Source organism: Mastigoproctus giganteus, chromosome 2, assembly GCF_048544385.1.
Source record: "Mastigoproctus giganteus isolate SK-2022 chromosome 2, ASM4854438v1, whole genome shotgun sequence".
Taxonomy (NCBI): domain Eukaryota; kingdom Metazoa; phylum Arthropoda; class Arachnida; order Uropygi; family Thelyphonidae; genus Mastigoproctus; species Mastigoproctus giganteus.
Window position 1 is genome coordinate 161,678,663 of NC_143576.1, and position 19,655 is coordinate 161,698,317.

Consider the following 19,655-nt stretch of genomic DNA (forward strand, 5'->3'; position numbering starts at 1 on the left):
ATATTCCTTGTTAGAGACTTCCTAAATGGATGTCCTTTAATTCCTTTGTTACTAATGAGAGGTTACAGTATCTGTCGTAGTAGCTAATCAGACTGGTCAGACAAGGTCACCTCTTAACAAATGCTTTGATTTCCATATAAATCCATTCCTGACTAAAACGATGCCACCTTAAAAATTTTCTGTTTATTCAGAAATGGCTGTGTATTATGATGCTAAAGCACTTGATACATACATAAATCCATTTCTGTTAAGATGCTCTCATTAGAGTAATACACCAATACTGCAATACTTCTTTAACCATTGACTATTATTTTTCCTGGAAAAGAAGTTAAGCTTACAGGTCTGTAATTATCATTTTGTCCCTTTTGTAAAAATGAGAGAGAGAGAGAGAGAGAGAGAGAGATTTGCACATCTCCAGTCTCTAGGGATCTCTCCTGAATTCAAGATTATTCTCATAATTATGACCAAAGGTTTTTTACCTCTTTTGCTTCTTTTAATATAATTGGATAGATTCCATTAGCTGCAAATACTTTAATTACTTTTAGCTTCAACAGTTCCTCTTCCACTTTCTTCTCAGTTATCTTCCAGTTATAACTTTTTATACTTCTGATGTTCCCATCTTTAAAAACTTCTTCATGTGTGAATACAGATGCAGAATATGTATTCAGTTTGTCATCAACCTGAACAGGATCATCAATAATTATACCATTCAAATGTAATGGATCAATGTGGTTCCTCACTTTCCTTCTAGTGTTAACATAAGCAAAGAATTCTTTACTACTACTTTTCTTTACAAACATCATAATTTACCTTAGCTTGCTGCTACATCATAATCTGCCTTGCTGCCCATAATTTCCCATCAATAGATTATGATCACTGCCACCTAGTGGTTATTTGGAGACTCTTAATGTATTAAGAGTCACCAAATTATCTCTCCAGTTATCAGCAGGGACTCTTAATGTATTAAGAGTCACCAAATTATCTCTCCAGTTATCAGCAGGGACTCTTAATGTATTGATAATGAGATCAAGGCAGTTGCTTTCTCTTGTTGCCTCTTTAACATGGTGATGCAGAAATTAGATTGATTGTAGGCTATGCTACACTGACTGCACATTTGTGTTCCCTGAAAATTTCTAATCATCTTATGCATTTTTCTTTTCTGCCACTACTTTTGTCAGTTCATCTGACAACCATTTAGGTCTAAATCTTTAACAGTATCTCTCTTAGTTGATATCATCATCAGTTGGTTTCACGAAAAAGAATTTAAAAATGGCCTAAGACCATTATAGTTACCTTTATGAAAACAAAATCCCTTCATTTTACCCTTGACAAGTAAATCCTATATCAATAGATGATCGCTGCCACGTAGTGGTTCAGTTATTTGGAGATTCTCAATGCGTGAAGAATCCCTGCTTGATAATCATATCAAGAAAATGTTTTCTCTCGTTTCCTCTCTAATATGGTAGTGGTGATGGTGTAGAAAGTCATACAATATGTCCACACAAGCTACTGTGAGCTAACCCACAAGTTACAGTTTGATATCTGGGAGTTAAAATCTCCCATTATAAAACATTCAGATTTACTGACTATTCTATTTCTTTGTATAGTTGTTCATTTTAATTTTTACGTTTGCCAATGTAGGCAACTTACTTCAACTCTGTGCACTGCCTTTGATTCAAAGTGCTTCTTAACCAAGAGCATAACGTCTTCCCTCTCCCCCACAATCCTGGCCTGTCTGTTCTTTCTGTACATGTTGTACTCACCATAATCAAATTCTGCATTCCAAATGTTTGAGTCACACCATGTTTCTGATATCCGTAAAATGTAAACATTTGATGACTGAACTGATATTTCAAACTTATCAAATTTGTTTACTATAACCCTAGCATTAGCGTACAAGCAAATATATGTGTGTCTGCATTTGCTCTTATTAACTTTAAAGCCTATGTACATGCCCATACACAGCTCGTGTATTTCTTTGTTCTATGAGGATCCCCAGCAGGCCTTATAATCCCTGATACCTTGTTTTCCAGGCTGCCACGTGTTCCAGTAGAAGCAGCACAAGAATCACTTTTACCTCTCATTGTGGCTGCCATTAATCTATTGGTTATATGTAACCTCTTCCAAGCTAGCAGTTTTCTGACCCACCTAACACTGATTCGGTAGCATTAGCAAATATTCTTTTTAAGCATCCCATTCCTGTAACAAGCACAGACTATGCTAAGAAAAATCCTAACCCATGAGTCTTGCACAGGCACTCAAGATTTGAATTGATTGACAAGGTTCTCATCATGTACTTATACCATGTCTGGGGAAAAATTCCAGGTACTTTTGAATTTAATCTCACTTCTTGACTTTTTCTTAACATTGCTCTATACCTTCTAACTGATTCCTCAGATCTCATGTTCTTAATATTATTAGTATCAGCATACAAAACAATCTCTTTTGTGCCGTTAAAAGATCATAGCTCCTTTACAACTTCATTAACTTTTCCTCCTTACAGACATACCCTGGCCCTATTCCACCTCTCCTTTTTACCCAGCATATTTCCTGTTTCACCACAGTCTCTACTTCATGTGGGATAAGTCCTCTCTGCTATTGAGGATATTATTGTGTTGACTGATGCACAAGTGTAGGCTTGAGCATTGATCTGAATACTTGATGGGTCCTTCATTCCTTTGAGGGCATCAACCCTGTCATTCAAGCTCTCTTTATAGGCCCATTATAACATTGAATTTGTGTTTAATCTCCTCACACACTCTTTGCATTGAAAACACACAAAGACATGTTTGGCCACATCATGACCATCTACAGATGATAAGGCAAATAAGTAACAAGTAGCACTCTGCGTAAAGCTGTGATTCATAAGAGAACTACCTGGCTGCTACAGTCTGAGGCATGGTTTTAGTCTTAATTTAAAAGTACTGCACAAACCTAAGAGATGAGTATAATAATTCTACACTATGTGATAGTAACATTATAAAATCATGTTTTTGTTATAAATTTGTAGTTTGTAGATATAATAAAAACACTTGTAATATTAATTATACTCTTACAGAATTACATAGAAAAATATTGAACAGTGTTCTCAGTGTGGATACAATGAACAATGATGGCAAAATTCTCTCCCGCTTCAGTTTTCTTTTTTAAGCAATTCAAAGGCCAAATAAGAAACGGTTTCATCTTCTATATCATATAAACAACACAAACAATAACTGAACTACAAATATGAAATAAATGGATAACAAAAATCAGTAATTTTTAGGAAATACAAAAAATCTACTTAGCACATTCAAAATTTGCTCCCACTCCTTTTTTATGCAGGATATATATCTGGTAAAAGAATATTTCACTGTAGTGGATAAAATGCATTCATTAGAATGATATACAAGTAACTAACATTTAAATTCAGAGTTAAAACCTAAATTTAACTCAAAGTAGAAAGGTAAAAGAATTGAATTCTGGCAAAGTTTCATGTTCTACATTTCATTTCTCACCTTATCCCCCCCCCACCCTCATCTCTCCAAATAGACAAACTGATTTTCATAGCATACACAATATTTTAATACATCATGACATGAACTACCTTTACATAACTGGAACAGTCTGATCTATGGTGCCAACATATTGCACTGTAATTTTATAATAGGATAAATCATTTTGTGATGCAAAAATTAAATATATGGTTTATGCTACTGTCTTTGTACAGTTAAGCTATTTATAATTTATAATTATGTTTAATTGCTTAAGTGCAAAAAAAAAAAAAAAAAAACCACCTAATTTGTGTATCCATTTTGATTTTGTTTATTTTCTTCTGTAGGAGAAGACAAGTGGTCGTGCCCACTACAAACTAACATCAACTGTTATGCTTTGGCTACAGACTAATAAGCCCGGTTCTGGAACTATGAATCTAGGTGGTAGTTTAACTAGACAAGTAAGTTTAGTGTAATGCTTTCAATATTTAGAATAAAAAAAAACAAAGGTAAAATTTCTTCGTTTTAATTAAAGGGGGGGTCTTTAAATCCATTGACAGTCACATGAAATCATATATTGATTTTGCCAACTTTTTAGCACATTTTCTTTGTATTCAGTACCAAATACAATTACTTGAGTATACAGAATAGTTTTTGAGGGAAAGTCAGAAAATTAGCAAAAAAAAAAAAAAATTGGGGAGGTGAAAATGATCTCTCCCACATAACCGACGACTGGTTAAAACCCTGAATCTTGCATATTATTCATGTTTTGATATATTATAAAAGATTAGCAAAGAAAGGAAATAGCTAACATTTCATTGTTGATGAGTTTTTATTATGTATTGAAATGTTCTTTACAAGGATTGAACACAAAAAACAAATTTGTCACATCTGTTGAGCTATATTGAAAAGTGAAATCGACTGGACTTTTTCAGTTCAGTTACTAAGATGTGTTTAAGTGCATATTTCATCAATGGAGTCTTCCGTGCCAATGGATAAATAAATAACATATTTTCTTGAAAATCCTGCAAACCTTTTTCTAAAAAATTGGAACCAAAATTTTGAGTGCATGGCTTATTCATCAATTTAATCCAGAGTTTGAGATTTCTCCTAAGGCCATGGCCAGATGAGTTAATTAAAATGCTGCATTTTTATTAACTTCAGTATTTTTATTTACACATCTAGCTATAGCCTAAAAGAAGGATTTTCTTTATTATTGATATTTATTAAAACAACTTGGATGCTGCACTGCATCAAAAGTTAGAATCTCTTGTTTGGACTTGAACATTCTTCACTTTTTGATGGAATTGAAACAGATGAATAACAAAGATATTAATTACTTAGTGGTTGAAATGCAACCCCCCCTTCCTTATCCATGACAGAAATTGCCTAGCCCACTTATGCAGCTTGAGATCCTAATCTGTATTCACAGACTATATTCACTCTTTACTAATGAATATATCTGTCAGGTACTGTGTGAGGGTTAAAGGCATGAAGTTACAATATTTCATGGTTAGTGAAAAAATGAAAATATTTTTAGTTTATCATATGGGTAATTATTTTTTTCTTTTTTCACATCTTAAAAAATGGAATTGCTACTTCAAGAGCAGGGATATTCAGGAAAATATGATAGTATGAACCAGAGCTGTAATGCTCAATATTTAATGATAAATGGTTAAAATATCCTGAAAGGATGAATAAATTTACATTGTTCAGTGTATTTCCACCATTTGCAGAGTTTTAATTCTTAATACGGTTGTTTATCCTAAACACAACTGAAGGTAAATTTTGCTGTGTTGGAAGAGGCAAACTCATTCACAACATTCACAATCCCAAAACTACAGAATTATTTCAGGATTACACCTGATTTTTTTTTTTTACTTTGGCTATAGTGGCATTCCTTAAAATATAAACATTTGAAATAGTGGCATTCCTTAAAAGAATGCCACTATTTCAAACTTAAATATTTATCCCATCCTGTGGCATTTAGTTCCCTAAAGAAGAAACATTTCACTCATTTGGTATCATGAACATATGTGCACATTTTGGTTTTACCACTAGGTATTGTGTGGCACTTAATTTTCTAGTTGACAATTCAATAGAAAGCATAATGTGTTTATTTGTATGCTAAATTCAAATCTGTGATCCAAAGTGCAGCCTGAATTTAGACTAAGAGATGACTAATATATTTAGTAGTAAATGTATTAAGTGATTATATATCACTATGTAACAAAAATTTTGTTTCATACTTAACTTTTCTTATATTAAGTATTTTGTCTGCTGAATCCACCGATATCATTTTTAATGACATTTACACCTACCAATGCACACTCTGTGAAGCACATGTTAATATTTTAGTTTTATATGTTTGCTACATTTGTATTACTTAAGTACATATCAATAATGTAATATATGAACTTGTAGTTGTCATATAGCAAGGGATTTTTTTTATGAATACAGTATTATATTTATATAGGTGTGAAGTATAACATTGTTGATGGCACCAAGTTTTGCAGCGCATATAAAGCTTATTCTGGAATGCCTGTGAGAAACGGAGACAAGTGGGCACTTCATTTCTGCTGTTTTATTTGCTGGTCAGCATTGGAGGGAGCTCACAAACTATATTTTGACTGCTACTTTTGTGTGGTGGATATATTAAAGTTTAAAAAGTCTATGGATTGGTAGTGTATCCCAACATAATTCAGTGAAAACCTGCCAATTCTCAATCCACCTCCCAAAACAAGATTCTTCAGAATTGGATGATGAATTTGGTGAACCTACTGGATCCCTACTGCAAGACTTCCACTTTTAGAATAATACATCTCACTTATGCATGTTTTTACACTATTGCAGAATCCCTGTGCCTGTGTTTTAATTTTATTGGTCTTTATGAAGAAATCGGTATTAGTCACCATCCAGAAGGGTGGTGCATTTTTAATGACATTTACACCTACCAATGCACACTCTGTGAAGCACATGTTAGAGAAGATCAAGAGTGGCCAATATAAATTAAATGTCCTTTGAGGACTTCAAGTTTCTGGTGCTCCTTTCAGGTTTGCAAGATGATTTCACTAAGTTTCCTTGCTTTTTCTGCCACTGTTTTTCTTTTTCTGTTCACCTTTTCTGTTTACTTTTTCTTACTGTAGTAAACAGTCCCTTGGTTCCAAGAAACAGTCTTTTTTACCCAATTCCATATCAAGCTGGGACTGGTCAAACAATTGTTTAAAGCATTAGATCCTTAAGGTGACATCTTCAACATATACAGCCATTGTATTGTTTCCAAAATTGTCTAATGCAAAAATGAAAGGTGGCATATTTTTTGGTTCACAAGAACTGGAAGACAAAATGCCTGGCAGTCATTTTGCCCTGTAGTGAATGCCTTTTTTTTGGTAACATTATGAGTCCAAATTACAAAGAACTAGTTGACAAGTTGATTGAAAATTACAGAAAAATGGGATGCAGATTGAAAATTACAGAAAAATGGGATGCAGAATGTCAATCAAGCTCTGATGCTTGCACTCTCTCCTGGACTTTTTCAGACCAAATCTGGGACATATAGTCAATGGAGAAGTACCAAGGAAGGTAAGATGAAGCTATGTTGGATTACTGCAAGGGGCCTTTGAAAAATTTGTGATGTTGAGTGTGAAGGGTTCATTTGAGGAGTCTAGTAACATTACTTTTCAGCATAGTCTCCTTGGGAGTCAATACACTTATGCCACCAATGCTGCAGTAGTGATGTCATTGTCAGTGGGAAAATGGTTGCCAGCCAGGTATTTTTTTTCAAATTTGGAAATAGGTGAAAGTCCAGTAGTAGATCTGGTGAATATGGGTGATGGTATAAAATTTCAAAGCCGCACTCATAAAATGACAAAACTTGTGAGCAGTTATATTGTCCTGGTGGAACAAAGACTCCTTTGCTAAGTTTTCTTCAGCATTTGTCTTTGTGTTCATGAAAATGCCTCAAAAGGTCTGCATAATATGCCCCTGTGATTCTTCTGTCCTTTCTGAAAGTAATCCATTAGCAGCACTCCATCAGCATCCCAAAAAATTGATGTCATCACTTTGCCAGCAGAAGGATCCAACTGGGCTTTTCTTTGTGGGAGGAGATGAGTTGAGTTTCTACTGTTTGTACTATTCCTTTATATTTGGCTGAAAGTAAATGGACTGTGTCTCATCCATGGTCACAAACCTTGCAAGGAAATTTGCAGGGTATGCTTGAAAACAATGCAAATGTTCACTTGACTTCAACTTCTTATGCATTTTTGATCGGCTCTCGATAGCTTTGGGATCCATCATGCCGACACCTCTTTAATAGCGAGAACCTCCATTACTATGTGGCACTTGCACACATTCAGATGAGATGCCCAAGATGCTGACAGTGTACCAAACTGTCACTTGTCAATCACTCATCATCAGATCATGCAAACTGTCAACAACTTCTGGGGCACCTCCGTAGCCAGATGGGCAGGAGCAGCAGCAGCAGCAGCAGTAGTGCGTAGCACACACTTCTTGATTAGACTGGGGTTTGAGCCCGTGCCCACCAAATACGGAGGATGTGAAAAGGTCGGGGATTGACCACCGCATATCCCCGGAGCAATATGGCCTTAGTTGCTTAATGCTCCTAAAAAACCAAACAAACAACAACAACTTCTGGAATGGTGAATGTTGCAGGTATACCACAGCACATTAGTCATCTTCTAGGCTCTCTTTCCCTCATTTAAATTATGCTACCCACTCCTTAACTGTGAAATAGGACGAGGCATCTTCCCCAGTGTTGTAACCATGAATTGTCTTCTGCATTAACATCCCTTCTTTTTTCCCAAATAGCAGATAACAGCACAGTGACTGAATTTGTCCATCTTTTCCCATTCACACAACTTTATTGACTTCAGGATCTGTAATTTAAAAAAATACATCATTGAAACTGTGGAAAACCTGGTGGGTTACTAAATAATAAATAAATTTTCTGTTTATACTCTGGGACAACCACACGGTCAGAGGGTTTGAAGTGTTATACATTAAGTACAGAAAATTTTAACACTGTAACATTACCCTTTCATACTCAAGCCCAAACCTTTCAAACACCCCTCACATATGTGGTTCAGGATGATCACACTGACCACAAACAAGTGTTTAAATGCATGTTTTTAAGGAAATTTTTTTTGATTAACCTGAGGAGGGTTTCTAGTTCTCTTGCAAATTTTTTTATCTTGTTGTTTACTTGTTCATATTCTGTACAGAAGTTAAACATCGTTAGTAAATCTGATATAGTATTATCGCATATTTACTTTTCTTTTATTTCTGAGCAAACTATTGACGCTATGCAAAAACTAAGGTAATATGTAAGATCAGCATACCCAAATTCATAAATAAATGCAGATAGCCATAACCTTTTTGAAAATTTTTTGCATGGTGTAATCAGTTTAAATTTAGATCAATGAGAAACAAATCTACAGGATGGCTGGGAATCTCTGATGAAACAGTTGACCATATTCAGCTGTTTGTATTCATGAGACATTCTTACACAGTTCTGAGAACTAAATTACCCACAGAAAATTCAAGTTGGATATTCCTTGATCTGCTGTTTGTGGATGCTTCCAAAATAATTAGGCTACAGCCTTTAAGCTACAGACTGCACAACACGTCACTGAATCTGATAAATAGTTTCACTTTGAATCTGCCACATTGATATTTATGAACAGAGCAGATGATTATCTGAGTAGTCATGTTTTCTAACAAAGTAATGCTCCACATGCCAAAGACTATAAACAGACATGATTGTTGAATTTGGAATTCTACGTTTACTTGCCAAAAAAAAAACTTAGAAATCTTTATTCGGTAGCTAGTAGGGATACTCTTTTGCCCAAATTACAGTCCATACAAATCTTGTCATAACTCCACTAGGTGTCTGAAGAACTCAAGACTCCAGATTTGACCATTCTTCCATCAAAATATGTGTCAGCTGCTGCATTTTAGTCAGTAGAACTGCAGAGCTAAACTGCTCTTTCCAACATATCCCAGACATCTGTAACCAAGTTACAAAGGAGGTTAGGCAGGCGAAGGCAGATTACGAGAAATCCTTGGCAAAAGATGCTAAGAAAAACAGCAAGGATTTCTTTACTTATATAAACTCTAAAAGGAAGGGGATGAATCTGATTGGTCCACTTGACATCGATGGTTCGACTGTTGATGATCCTGCTCAGATAGCAAACAAACTGAATGAGTATTTTGCATCTACATTCACACGTGAGGAATTATTAAGATTTGAAAAGAGCAGAAGGTTATCAAATTGTAGCAGTGTGCTTAATGATTTTGTAATAACTGAGAGCAAAGTGGAAGAGAAACTGTTGAAGTTAAACGTAAGAAAAGCACCTGGGGTGGATGGGATCTATCCAGTTATATTAAAGGAGGCAGCAAAGCAACTAAGCAAACCCTTAGCCATAATTATGAGAGCATCCTTGGACTCAGGGGAGGTGCCCACGGACTGGAGATGTGCAAATGTATCCCCAATTCACAGAGGGGGATCGAAGGGTGACACGAGTAATTACAGACCAGTTAGTTTAACTTCTGTTCCGGGTAAAATAATGGAGTCGCTGGTTAAAGATGCATTGCAGGATCATCTAGACAAGCCTGCAGCAATAATTCAGACACAGCATGGATTTGTTAAGGGAAAGTCTTGTCTGACAAATTTGATAGGATATTATGATGTGGTTACAAAGGAACTGGATGCGAAAAATAATTTTGATATCATATATTTGGATTTCAGGAAAGCTTTTGACACTGTTGCGCATGGAAGACTATTGTACAAATTGGAGCAGAATGGTATTAAGGTTAAGTTGCTACAACGGATAAAAGGATGGTTAAGTGGGAGAAGACAGAGGGGTGGTAATCAATGGGTGCTGCTCTTCTTGGACTAATGTTATTAGTGGAGTCCCACAGGGTTCGGTATTGGGTCCACTGTTGTTTTGTATATTTATCAATGATATTGATGAAGGTATATCAGGCTTAGTGTCGAAGTTTGCAGATGATACAAAGGTTGGCAGGGTTGTTAATGACAGTAATGGCAGTGTGCTACTGCAACAGGATCTAGATAATTTGGGCAGATGGGCTAAGAAGTGGCAACTGAAGTTTCACATTGACAAATGCAAAGTACTGCATATGGGTAGAAGTAACCCCAGAGAAACGTACCAACTGTGTGGTACTACACTTAAGGTGGTAGAAAATGAAAAAGACCTGGGAATAATTGTGCAGGCAGATATGAAGTTTTCTGAGCAATGCAGACAGGCTGCCAGGGCAGGTCATGGGGTTTTGTCAATGATATATAGGAATTTTGCTAGCAGGGAAAAGGAGGTGATTATCCCTCTGTATAAGGCAATGGTCAGGCCACGCCTTGAGTACTGCGTACAGGTCTGGAGGCCTCATTTTAGGAAGGATATAGATTTACTTGAGCGTGTACAGAGAAGGGCAACAAGATTGGTGAGGGGAATGAAGGGATCCTCTTATCAAGAGAGGCTTAAGTTCTGCAAATTGCAGTGGCTGGAGACTAGGTGATCTGATTGAGGTGTATAAGGCCTTGAATGGGTTGAGCACGCTGAATTGTGATGGGATCCTTCCACTTGTTCAGATTACGAACCTAAGGGGGCATAAATTCAAATTAAGAAAAGACAGATGTAGATTAGATGTGCGGAAATTTGCCTTTAGCCAGCGGGTGGTTAATTGCTGGAACAAACTCCCATCTGTCATTGTGGAAGTTGATAGGTTGAATAAATTTAAGGAGGAACTGGACAGGCATTTGGAGGGAATGGTGTGTTTTTTTTTTTTTTTTTTTTTTTTGGCTGATGCTGCATAAGCTCATACATTTGCTTTCTTGCATCACATGCCACTACTACTACTACATTTTCAATTGGATTCAGAATTAGGCAGCCAGCAAGGATAGATGTTAGAATTCTTGGGAATATTTTTTAAACCATTCAGATACAGTTTTTGCATGGTGCTGTTAAGGTTTTATACATTTTTATGCATTTTTTACACATTTAAGAGTTTAGAACAGTCTTATTTAACCAAGATGTGAGGGGGGGGGTTGTTACCAGGTATGTTACGTATAATTAATCTTTGTAAAAGAATAAGAGAAATTTACTTCAATATGATACGTAGAACACTTCTGTATGATACTCTCCAGAAATTAAAACGAAAACAATTAAAAAAATCAAAAATCTTACATTACAGTAAAAAATAATTAAACATCAATTTAATGCAATTAAAAATTAGGTAAAAAATTAATTAAAAGAATTTAACAAAAAAATTGCAAAACGATATTCTTCTTTCCTGAAGCTGACAACGCTTTTCGACTGTATGTCGTGATCACAGGAATGAAAATTACTGAATAGGGGTGAGCATGAAACTTAAATAGGGATTATTTGTCTTCACACATGTGCATAAAAGACCATGAATCGGAGATTAGGTATGGTTGGCAAACATTTAACAGAATTCTCATGTAATTTAATTTTGACGGTTTCTGCAATTAATAGTCTTGTGTAATTACGTTGGATGCTAAGTATTTTGGACTCCTTAAATAAAAAAAGCATGTTTTTCATTAACAGCATGAAAGGCTAATTCTGACACTGCTGAACGAGAAGCACAAACTGAGGCCTTGTGTTTATTAACAAGAAAATTCAGAGGAAACCATATAGAACCTTGATAAGATGAGTCGCAATCACCACAAGAAGTGTTGTATACCAGATCATTTATTTGTGTTGCGAACGAGGAAAGGACTGAGCAATTGTTCATTGGCCTGGCCACAATTTTAAATTCAGTATCTTTAAAGAATCTGTTAAGCTGGTTTGTGCCAGTGGGCAACATATGAGACAGAAATAAAGTATTTTTTGATCTTACTATTGTTGGTTAGTGTAGTTTTTTGTACCCTATCCTTAGCTTGTACCCTAATTCAGTTTACTGTAGCAAGGGGGTAACCCCTGTTTACAAACAGCGGTTACTCCCCAAATAGACAAAATTCAAGTCAATCGCCATGAGACCTAACTTTATAATATATTGCAAAAAGTCTGTTTTGTTTTCTAGCATCCTGGGGAAAATTATAATTAATCTATAAATTTAGGTTATCATTTCATTTATTTGACTAAAATTGTGTATTATGATTTTTAATTATATTATTTTTTTATTTTTTTTTTTTTTACAATACACTTGTACAAACTTGTAGAAAAACACAACACAATATGATGGATAATACAGCGTGCTACTGAACTTGTTTTCACAAAATCTCTAACAATACTGACAAACTTATTGCGATGTTTGAGAGTTTATTTTATCGTAATTAGTTTTATTGCACCACTTGCCGTGAGTGCAATAAACTAATCACAAACGATCTTCATATGTATGCCGTAATAGCGTCACATGTATGTGGCCGACACAGCTTCTCAAGAAATAAAGTAACCAACATATGTTGCCACATATATGCGACATAAAAAAATACTTTTTTTTATATATTTTAAATGAAAAATCAACAACACTGACATTACAATATTTATTTTAGAATTACTAATCGAATTATTTCCTAAATATTTTTTGGACCCTGGGGAATTTTTTTCTTAAACTAGCTTGGCAGTCAACGTGTTAAAAGTAGAAGGAGGTGGTTAGCTGTTAGGTAAAATGTATGTGCTAAAATAACCATCGGTGATCCGGCAAACTCACTAATCCGGCACCCCACAGGTTCCAACACTGCCGGATTAGTGATGGTTGACCTGTATTATAGTTTGTGAAATTGTTAAGAATGTAAATTTTCCCAATATTCTCCTTATTTTACCTCTGTATGGCCTGATGATAGTTTCAAACTAAAATTTGAAAAATTTTAGTTTTGCTAGATTGTAAAGATAAAATTTATGATTGATGGAGGGTCATTAAGGTACAGTAGGAAATAAGTGGGAAAAAAAACAGAAATTTAGGGAACTCTAGTATTAGTTCAGAAGTGAGAAGATTGAGCTGTCCTATTACAAAAGTGCTAGTGAGACAGCCACTAATAGTTATTTACTTTATTTCGTATGGAAAAAGTTTCCCATACGAAATTACACCCCCGAATTAATTACACACCCGCTGATGTGGGGGTGTAATTAATTGTGTTTTGATAGATTATTGATTTTGGGTCTAGGCCACTGGAAACTTGGAGCCAGCTAGACTTGTGAACGTTAAGATCACTAAGAAAAGTTCCTTCACTGTTAGGAAAGTTCCACTGGATGAAATCTAGTTTCAAAGCAACTTCTGAGTGATTTGTTGAGTTAATGAGAAAGCATTCAGTGCAACAAATGAATTTGACAGATTAAGGGAGATTTTGAGGATGAAGTCCTTGTCTCGGCCAAGGACTTCATCCTTTTCATCTAGGAGAGCATCAAAGAATACTGACCTGTAACTTGCAATATCTTTTTAATAAGTAGTCTGTTTTTTTTTGTTTTTTTTGTTAATTTATTAAAAATTTAGCAGGTAACTAACATTAAATGAATAGACAAAATTCAAGTCAAGCACCATGAGACCTAACTAGTCTTGTTTTCTAGCATTCTGGGGAAACAGAAAGTATATTTCTTCTGAAGTCATTTCATGTCTCCAGAGAGCAATTACATCTCCAGTAATTTTAAGCTGTGCAGAACCTGTCTCTCAGATTACAACTTAGCTATGATATCCTCTCAGTAGGGGCACCTCCGTAGCCAGGTGGGAAGGAGCAGCAGTGCGAAGCACACGCTTCTTGATTAGACCGGGGTTCGAGCCCGTCACCACCAAATACGGAAGATGTGGAAAGGTCAGGGAATGACCACCGCATATCCCGAAGCAATATGGCTTTAGTTGCTAATGCTCCTAAAAACCAAATAACAAACAAACAAACCTCTCAGTGGTGTCTGTCTCCCATGTCTATATTCAGCCTTGTCTTGTTTGGCATTATAACATGGTGAAATAGGACGATGCATGATTTATTTACCTCTTTCCCATGGGTAGACTACAGGTTTTAAATCTGATCCTAATAGTCATTCTGCTGCCATTATGTATGGCTGCTGCATATCAAATTATTTGTTTTCACATTCAAGCATAAAACATTACTATGATTGTAATTTATTTTTATCTGAACAAGTCTTGAAAATGGTGTTGTTATAGCATCTCTCCAATCTTATTTGACCACATATTAAAAAAAAAAACTGTCTTTACTGGCAATTGCACTAAGGCTCCTAAATTCAATATGTAAAAATCAACCAATTAGGTAATTAAAAAAAAAAAGTCATTATTTATCATGGCTGAAGGGTTTAAGCAATTGTGAATTGGGGGGGGGGGAGGATTCAATCAGAAAAATTTCCAATTTTGACATCTTGACCATTGCAACCACAAACATTGTGAATACTGCATAAAATATATATATTAGAAGATGAAATGCACAAGGCATACATAATTTCTTATGGCTTCAGGTAATTAACTATATAATATAGGTGTAGATACACCATAGTTTACCTATAAATTTAAATTACGTATGTAGTGTAAAGGCGTCGTTTTAATCGTATCTCATATTGTGGGTGCCTTCACAATGAAATAGCCGGTATTGCACTACTTCAAATAAATAATGCTTCTCTAGTAGAGAAGACTACTGTTATTTATTTTCAGTGGATACCACCATCCAGATGATTGTTTTGAAGCTTAATGGGGTTTTCATAAAAAAAAAAAAAAAAGTTGGCATCATCATCGTTGGGTGGGCAGGTACCCTGGTAATGCAACATGCCATCACAGTTGCGAAGTTATTTCCACAATATGAGAGATGCCAAATGGTGAATAAATTATAATGTATTAGAAGACAAAATGCACAAGGCCTAATTTCTTATAGGTTTAGGTAATTAACTATATAATATCGGTGTAGATACACCATAGTTTACCCATAAATTAAAACTATGTATGTAGTGTAAAGGCATCGTTTATTTGTATCTCATATTGAGTGTGCCTTCATGAGATAGCCGATATTGCACTACTTCGAATAAATAATGCTTCTCTAGTAAAGAAGACCGCTGTTATTTATTTTTAGTGGATACCACCATCCAGGCGCCTCCATAGCCAGGTGGGAAGGAGCAGCAGTGTGTAGCACACGCTTCTTGATTAGACCTGGGTTCAAGCCAGTCACCACCAAATACGGAGGATGCGGAAGGGTCAGGGAATGACCACCGCATATGGCCTTAGTTGCTAATGCTCCTAAAAACCAAATAACAACAACAACCACCATCCACATGATCGTTTCAAAGCTAGTTGATTACTATTTCAAAACTTCTGATGTCAACTGAATTCTGATGTTTGCTCAGATCATGTCAGTGAAATTATTCTTGTAGCAATGGAACCCTTTATTCCACACTCACTCCTCTTTAAAATCTCATCCTTTATCTAAACCTTGGTTTTCCAATAAATGTGCTAAGGCCGTTCAAGAGAAGAATGTTGCATATCATAATTGGCTTGTTTCCAATTCTTCAGTTCCATTTTCTGCTTACACCAAAGCTCGCATCAATTGTAAAGCAGTCATTAATCAGTTGAAACTAGATTTTGAACAGGCTAAGAGTAGAAAACTTGCTTCTTGCCCTAATGGTAGCCGAGCATTCTGGTCTCTTGCCAAAGCTATTGGCCGCAACTTTTGCCCATCTCTGCTCCCAACCTCTGTCAAAACCAGATGGTTCTGTCGTCACTTCAGCCAAGGATAAAGCTGACCTGCTAGCATCCCATTTTTCTTCCAACTCTTGTATTAATGATCTTGGTAAAACACCTCCCACCATTCCGAACACACTCCATTCAATGCCTCCTGTGGTCTTTCGTCAAAAGGATGTCAGAAAGATTTTGACAAATCTTGATGCTAAGAAAGCTCCAGGTCCCAAACGGTATTTCTCCACTTGTTCTCAAAACCTGTGATGCTGACTTACTCCTGTTCTTTGTCGCCTTTTTTCACTTTCTTATTCCAAAGGTGTATTTCCTTCTCCTTGGAAATTTTCTCATATCCAGCCAGTTCCTAAAAAGGGTGACAAATCCCTCCCATCCATTTATCATCCTATTGCAATTACTTCTACTCTTTCTAAAGTAATAGAGAAATCAATTAACTGCCAACTCTTAAACTACCTAGAAACCTTCCGTCTGATCAATGATCGCTAGTATGGATTCCGTCAGTGTCGATCAACTGGTGATATTTTGGCTTATGTTAACCATTTATGGACAAATTCAGTGGAGAAGTTCGGTGAAACATGAGAAGTTGCTCGTGACATCTCAAAGGCTTTCAATCGTGTTTGGAATAAAGGTCTTCTAAACAAGCTTCCATCTTATGGTTTGCCAACTGTTTTTTGTAATTGGTTATCGAGTTTTTTCTCTGATCACTCACTGAGGGTGATGGTAGATGGCGCTCTGTCTTCTAACTTCTCCACTAATGCTGGTGTCCCCAAGGTTTAGTTCTTTCCCCCACTCTTTTCCTCTTGTGTATTAATGACCTTCTTCCATTGACTGGAAATCCTATCCATAGTTTTGCCGATGATAGCACATTGCATTCCACTTTCCAGTTCGAGAAGCCTTGCCCTGCTCAATCAGCTTCAACTTCTTGAATATCTGCTGCCAATTCCTTAAATGCCAATTTCCAGGTAATTCTCCAGTGGGGCAAAGACAACTTAGTTGATTTCAATCCTTCTAAAACTCAGTCTTCTCTTATGTCTCGCAAAAAGGATTCTTCTGCTCCTATGCTTATCTTTGGTGATACTCCGATTTCTAGGCAAAATGATATATCTCTTTTGGGGATTACCCCGACTTCTAATCTCTCTTGGCACAAGCACATTACAAATATTGCTTCCCCTGAGGCAAAAAAACTTGGTTTTCTCTTTCGCTCTCGGTGTTACTTTTCTTCCAAACAGCTGCTCACTCCGTATAAATCGCAAATCCGCCCTACCATGGAATATTGTTCCCACATCTGGGGTGGTGCCCCCAAAACCTCTCTCAGGCTTCTTAATTCTATTCAGAAGAGGGCAGTTAGGTTAATTAATGATTCATCTCTAACAGAGTCTCTCCACTCGCTGTCTCGTACACGTACTGTTTCTGCTGCATGCCTCTTCTACAGATACTTCCATGGGCACTGTTCTTCTGAATTAGCTTCTATAATTCCCGCTCTCTCTTTCAAAACAGTTCGAGCACGTGCAGCCACCTGCCAATATCCATTTACTGTCCAACTTCAGACTCACAGAACCAACTTGTCATCTTCCTCGTTTATTCATTCAACTGCCATTTTCTGGAACAACCTTCCTTCATACGTATTTCCTGAAAATTACAGTCTACAGAAGTTCAAGTCTAATGTCAACAAAAGTCTTCTTTTGTCTTCTCAACCTTCAACCCAAGCACGGTACTAAGTACTATAGGTTCTAATAACTCTCATGTTTGGGGTTTTCATAAATAAAAAAATAAAAAAAAAAAATTTGGCTTCATCATCGGTGAGTGGGCAGGTACCCTGGTAATGCAACATGCCATCACAGTTGCAAAGTTATTTCCACAATATGAGAGATGCCAAATGGTGAATAAATAATAATGTATCAGAAGACAAAATGCACAAGGCATAATTTCTTATGGGTTTAGGTAATTAACTATACAATATTGGTGTAGATACACCATAGTTTACCCATAAATTAAACTATGTATTTAGTGTAAAGGCATCGTTTTAATTGTATCTCATATTGTGGATACCTTCACAACAAGATATCTGGAATTGCACACTTCGATAATAACGCTTCTCTAGTAGAGAAGACTACTGTTATTTATTTGAATTAATCCAAGAAATACCAGCTATCTCGTTGTGAATTGGGGTCACATTTGCACATCTCCAGTCTATGGGTACCTTCCCTGAGTTCAAAGAAGCTCTCATAATTATGGCTAAGGGTTTGCTTACTTCTTTTGCTGCCTCCTTTAATATAACTGGATAGATGCCATCCACCCCAGGTGGATGGCATCTATCCAGTTATTCTGATGTTTATCCTCAACAATTTCTCCTCCACTTTCCTCTCAGTTATTATAAAATCATCAGGCTCACTACCAGAGTTTACTTCACCTCTGGCATTTCCCTTCCTGAATAACTCCCCATGTGTTAATGTAGATCATAGGTTCCCAAACTTTTTCGGGCCACCGCCCACTTTGCAAGATAAATTTTGTAACGCCCCCATTATAACAGTTTTCCGTGTTCAAGCCGTTTGATATTTTCGCCGTAAATAGCAAGTAATGATACATTACTGCTTATGCCGTTAAATTATTGAAAAAGTAGTGGCCAATATGTGCTTCATCTTGAACACAGTTATTGCTATTACTATTTTGATGAAACGTAGCCCGTATGTAAAGATTGTAAAGTGTATGCTCGAATAACATTATGCACAGTTTCATACAATGGTTTAAATATGAAAATTCGGAATACATATTAGGAGATTGCAAATGCATTAGTAAGAATCTTATTGTAATAATTAAAACACCGTCAAATATATTAAAAATTGTTTATTTTGAACTTATAAAGTAAAAATACAAAGCAAAAATAACAAATTAATGTGAAGTTTCATACAATGGTTTAAATATGAAAATTCGGAATACATATTAGGCGATTGCATTACATTAGTAAGAATCTTATTGTAATAATTAAAACACTATCAAATGTATTAGAAAATTGTTTATTTCGAACTTACAAAGTAAAAATACAAAGAAAAAATAACAAATTAATGTGAAGGATGAGCCTGATGCATGTATAAAAGTTTGTTAATATCAGGTTCAACTTTTGTTAAAAACAGTCGTAAATCGCCATGCTCAGTTACATACAATCGGTTCCTTTTCTTAGATAGTAAATTCACTACAGCACTAAACCCATGCTCAGCCAAATAAGAAGATGGAAATGCAATTAAAAATTTCTGCACTATTTCCCATAATCCAGGATACAGTGTCGGTATTGATTTCTGAAGCCAGAACTCTTGGTATCCACTTTTGAATATTATTTTTAGTTCTTCATTTGTTGTGAGTTCTATGAGTTCCTCTTCTAAATTTGATGATCCTGCTGAGAAAGGATCTAGAACCCAATTTGGTATATTCATGTTTAGAATATCCTTTAATCGCTCATTAAAATCAGCATGGAGAACCTCCAAGTGTTGGCAGTATGTAAGTAAATCT

The 19,655-nt window shown here is 35.9% G+C and overlaps 1 protein-coding gene across 1 annotated transcript in view; it reads left to right on the top strand.

Annotated features, from left to right (window-relative positions):
• Nucleotides 1-19,655, top strand: part of cpb (F-actin-capping protein subunit beta) — a 119,433-nt gene that overhangs the window by 66,164 nt on the left and 33,614 nt on the right. Inside the window, exon 5 of the mRNA XM_090368750.1 lies at nucleotides 3,821-3,934. Within this exon, the coding sequence (XP_090224876.1) occupies nucleotides 3,821-3,934 (114 nt within the window). The remainder of the gene's footprint in view (nucleotides 1-3,820; nucleotides 3,935-19,655) is intronic.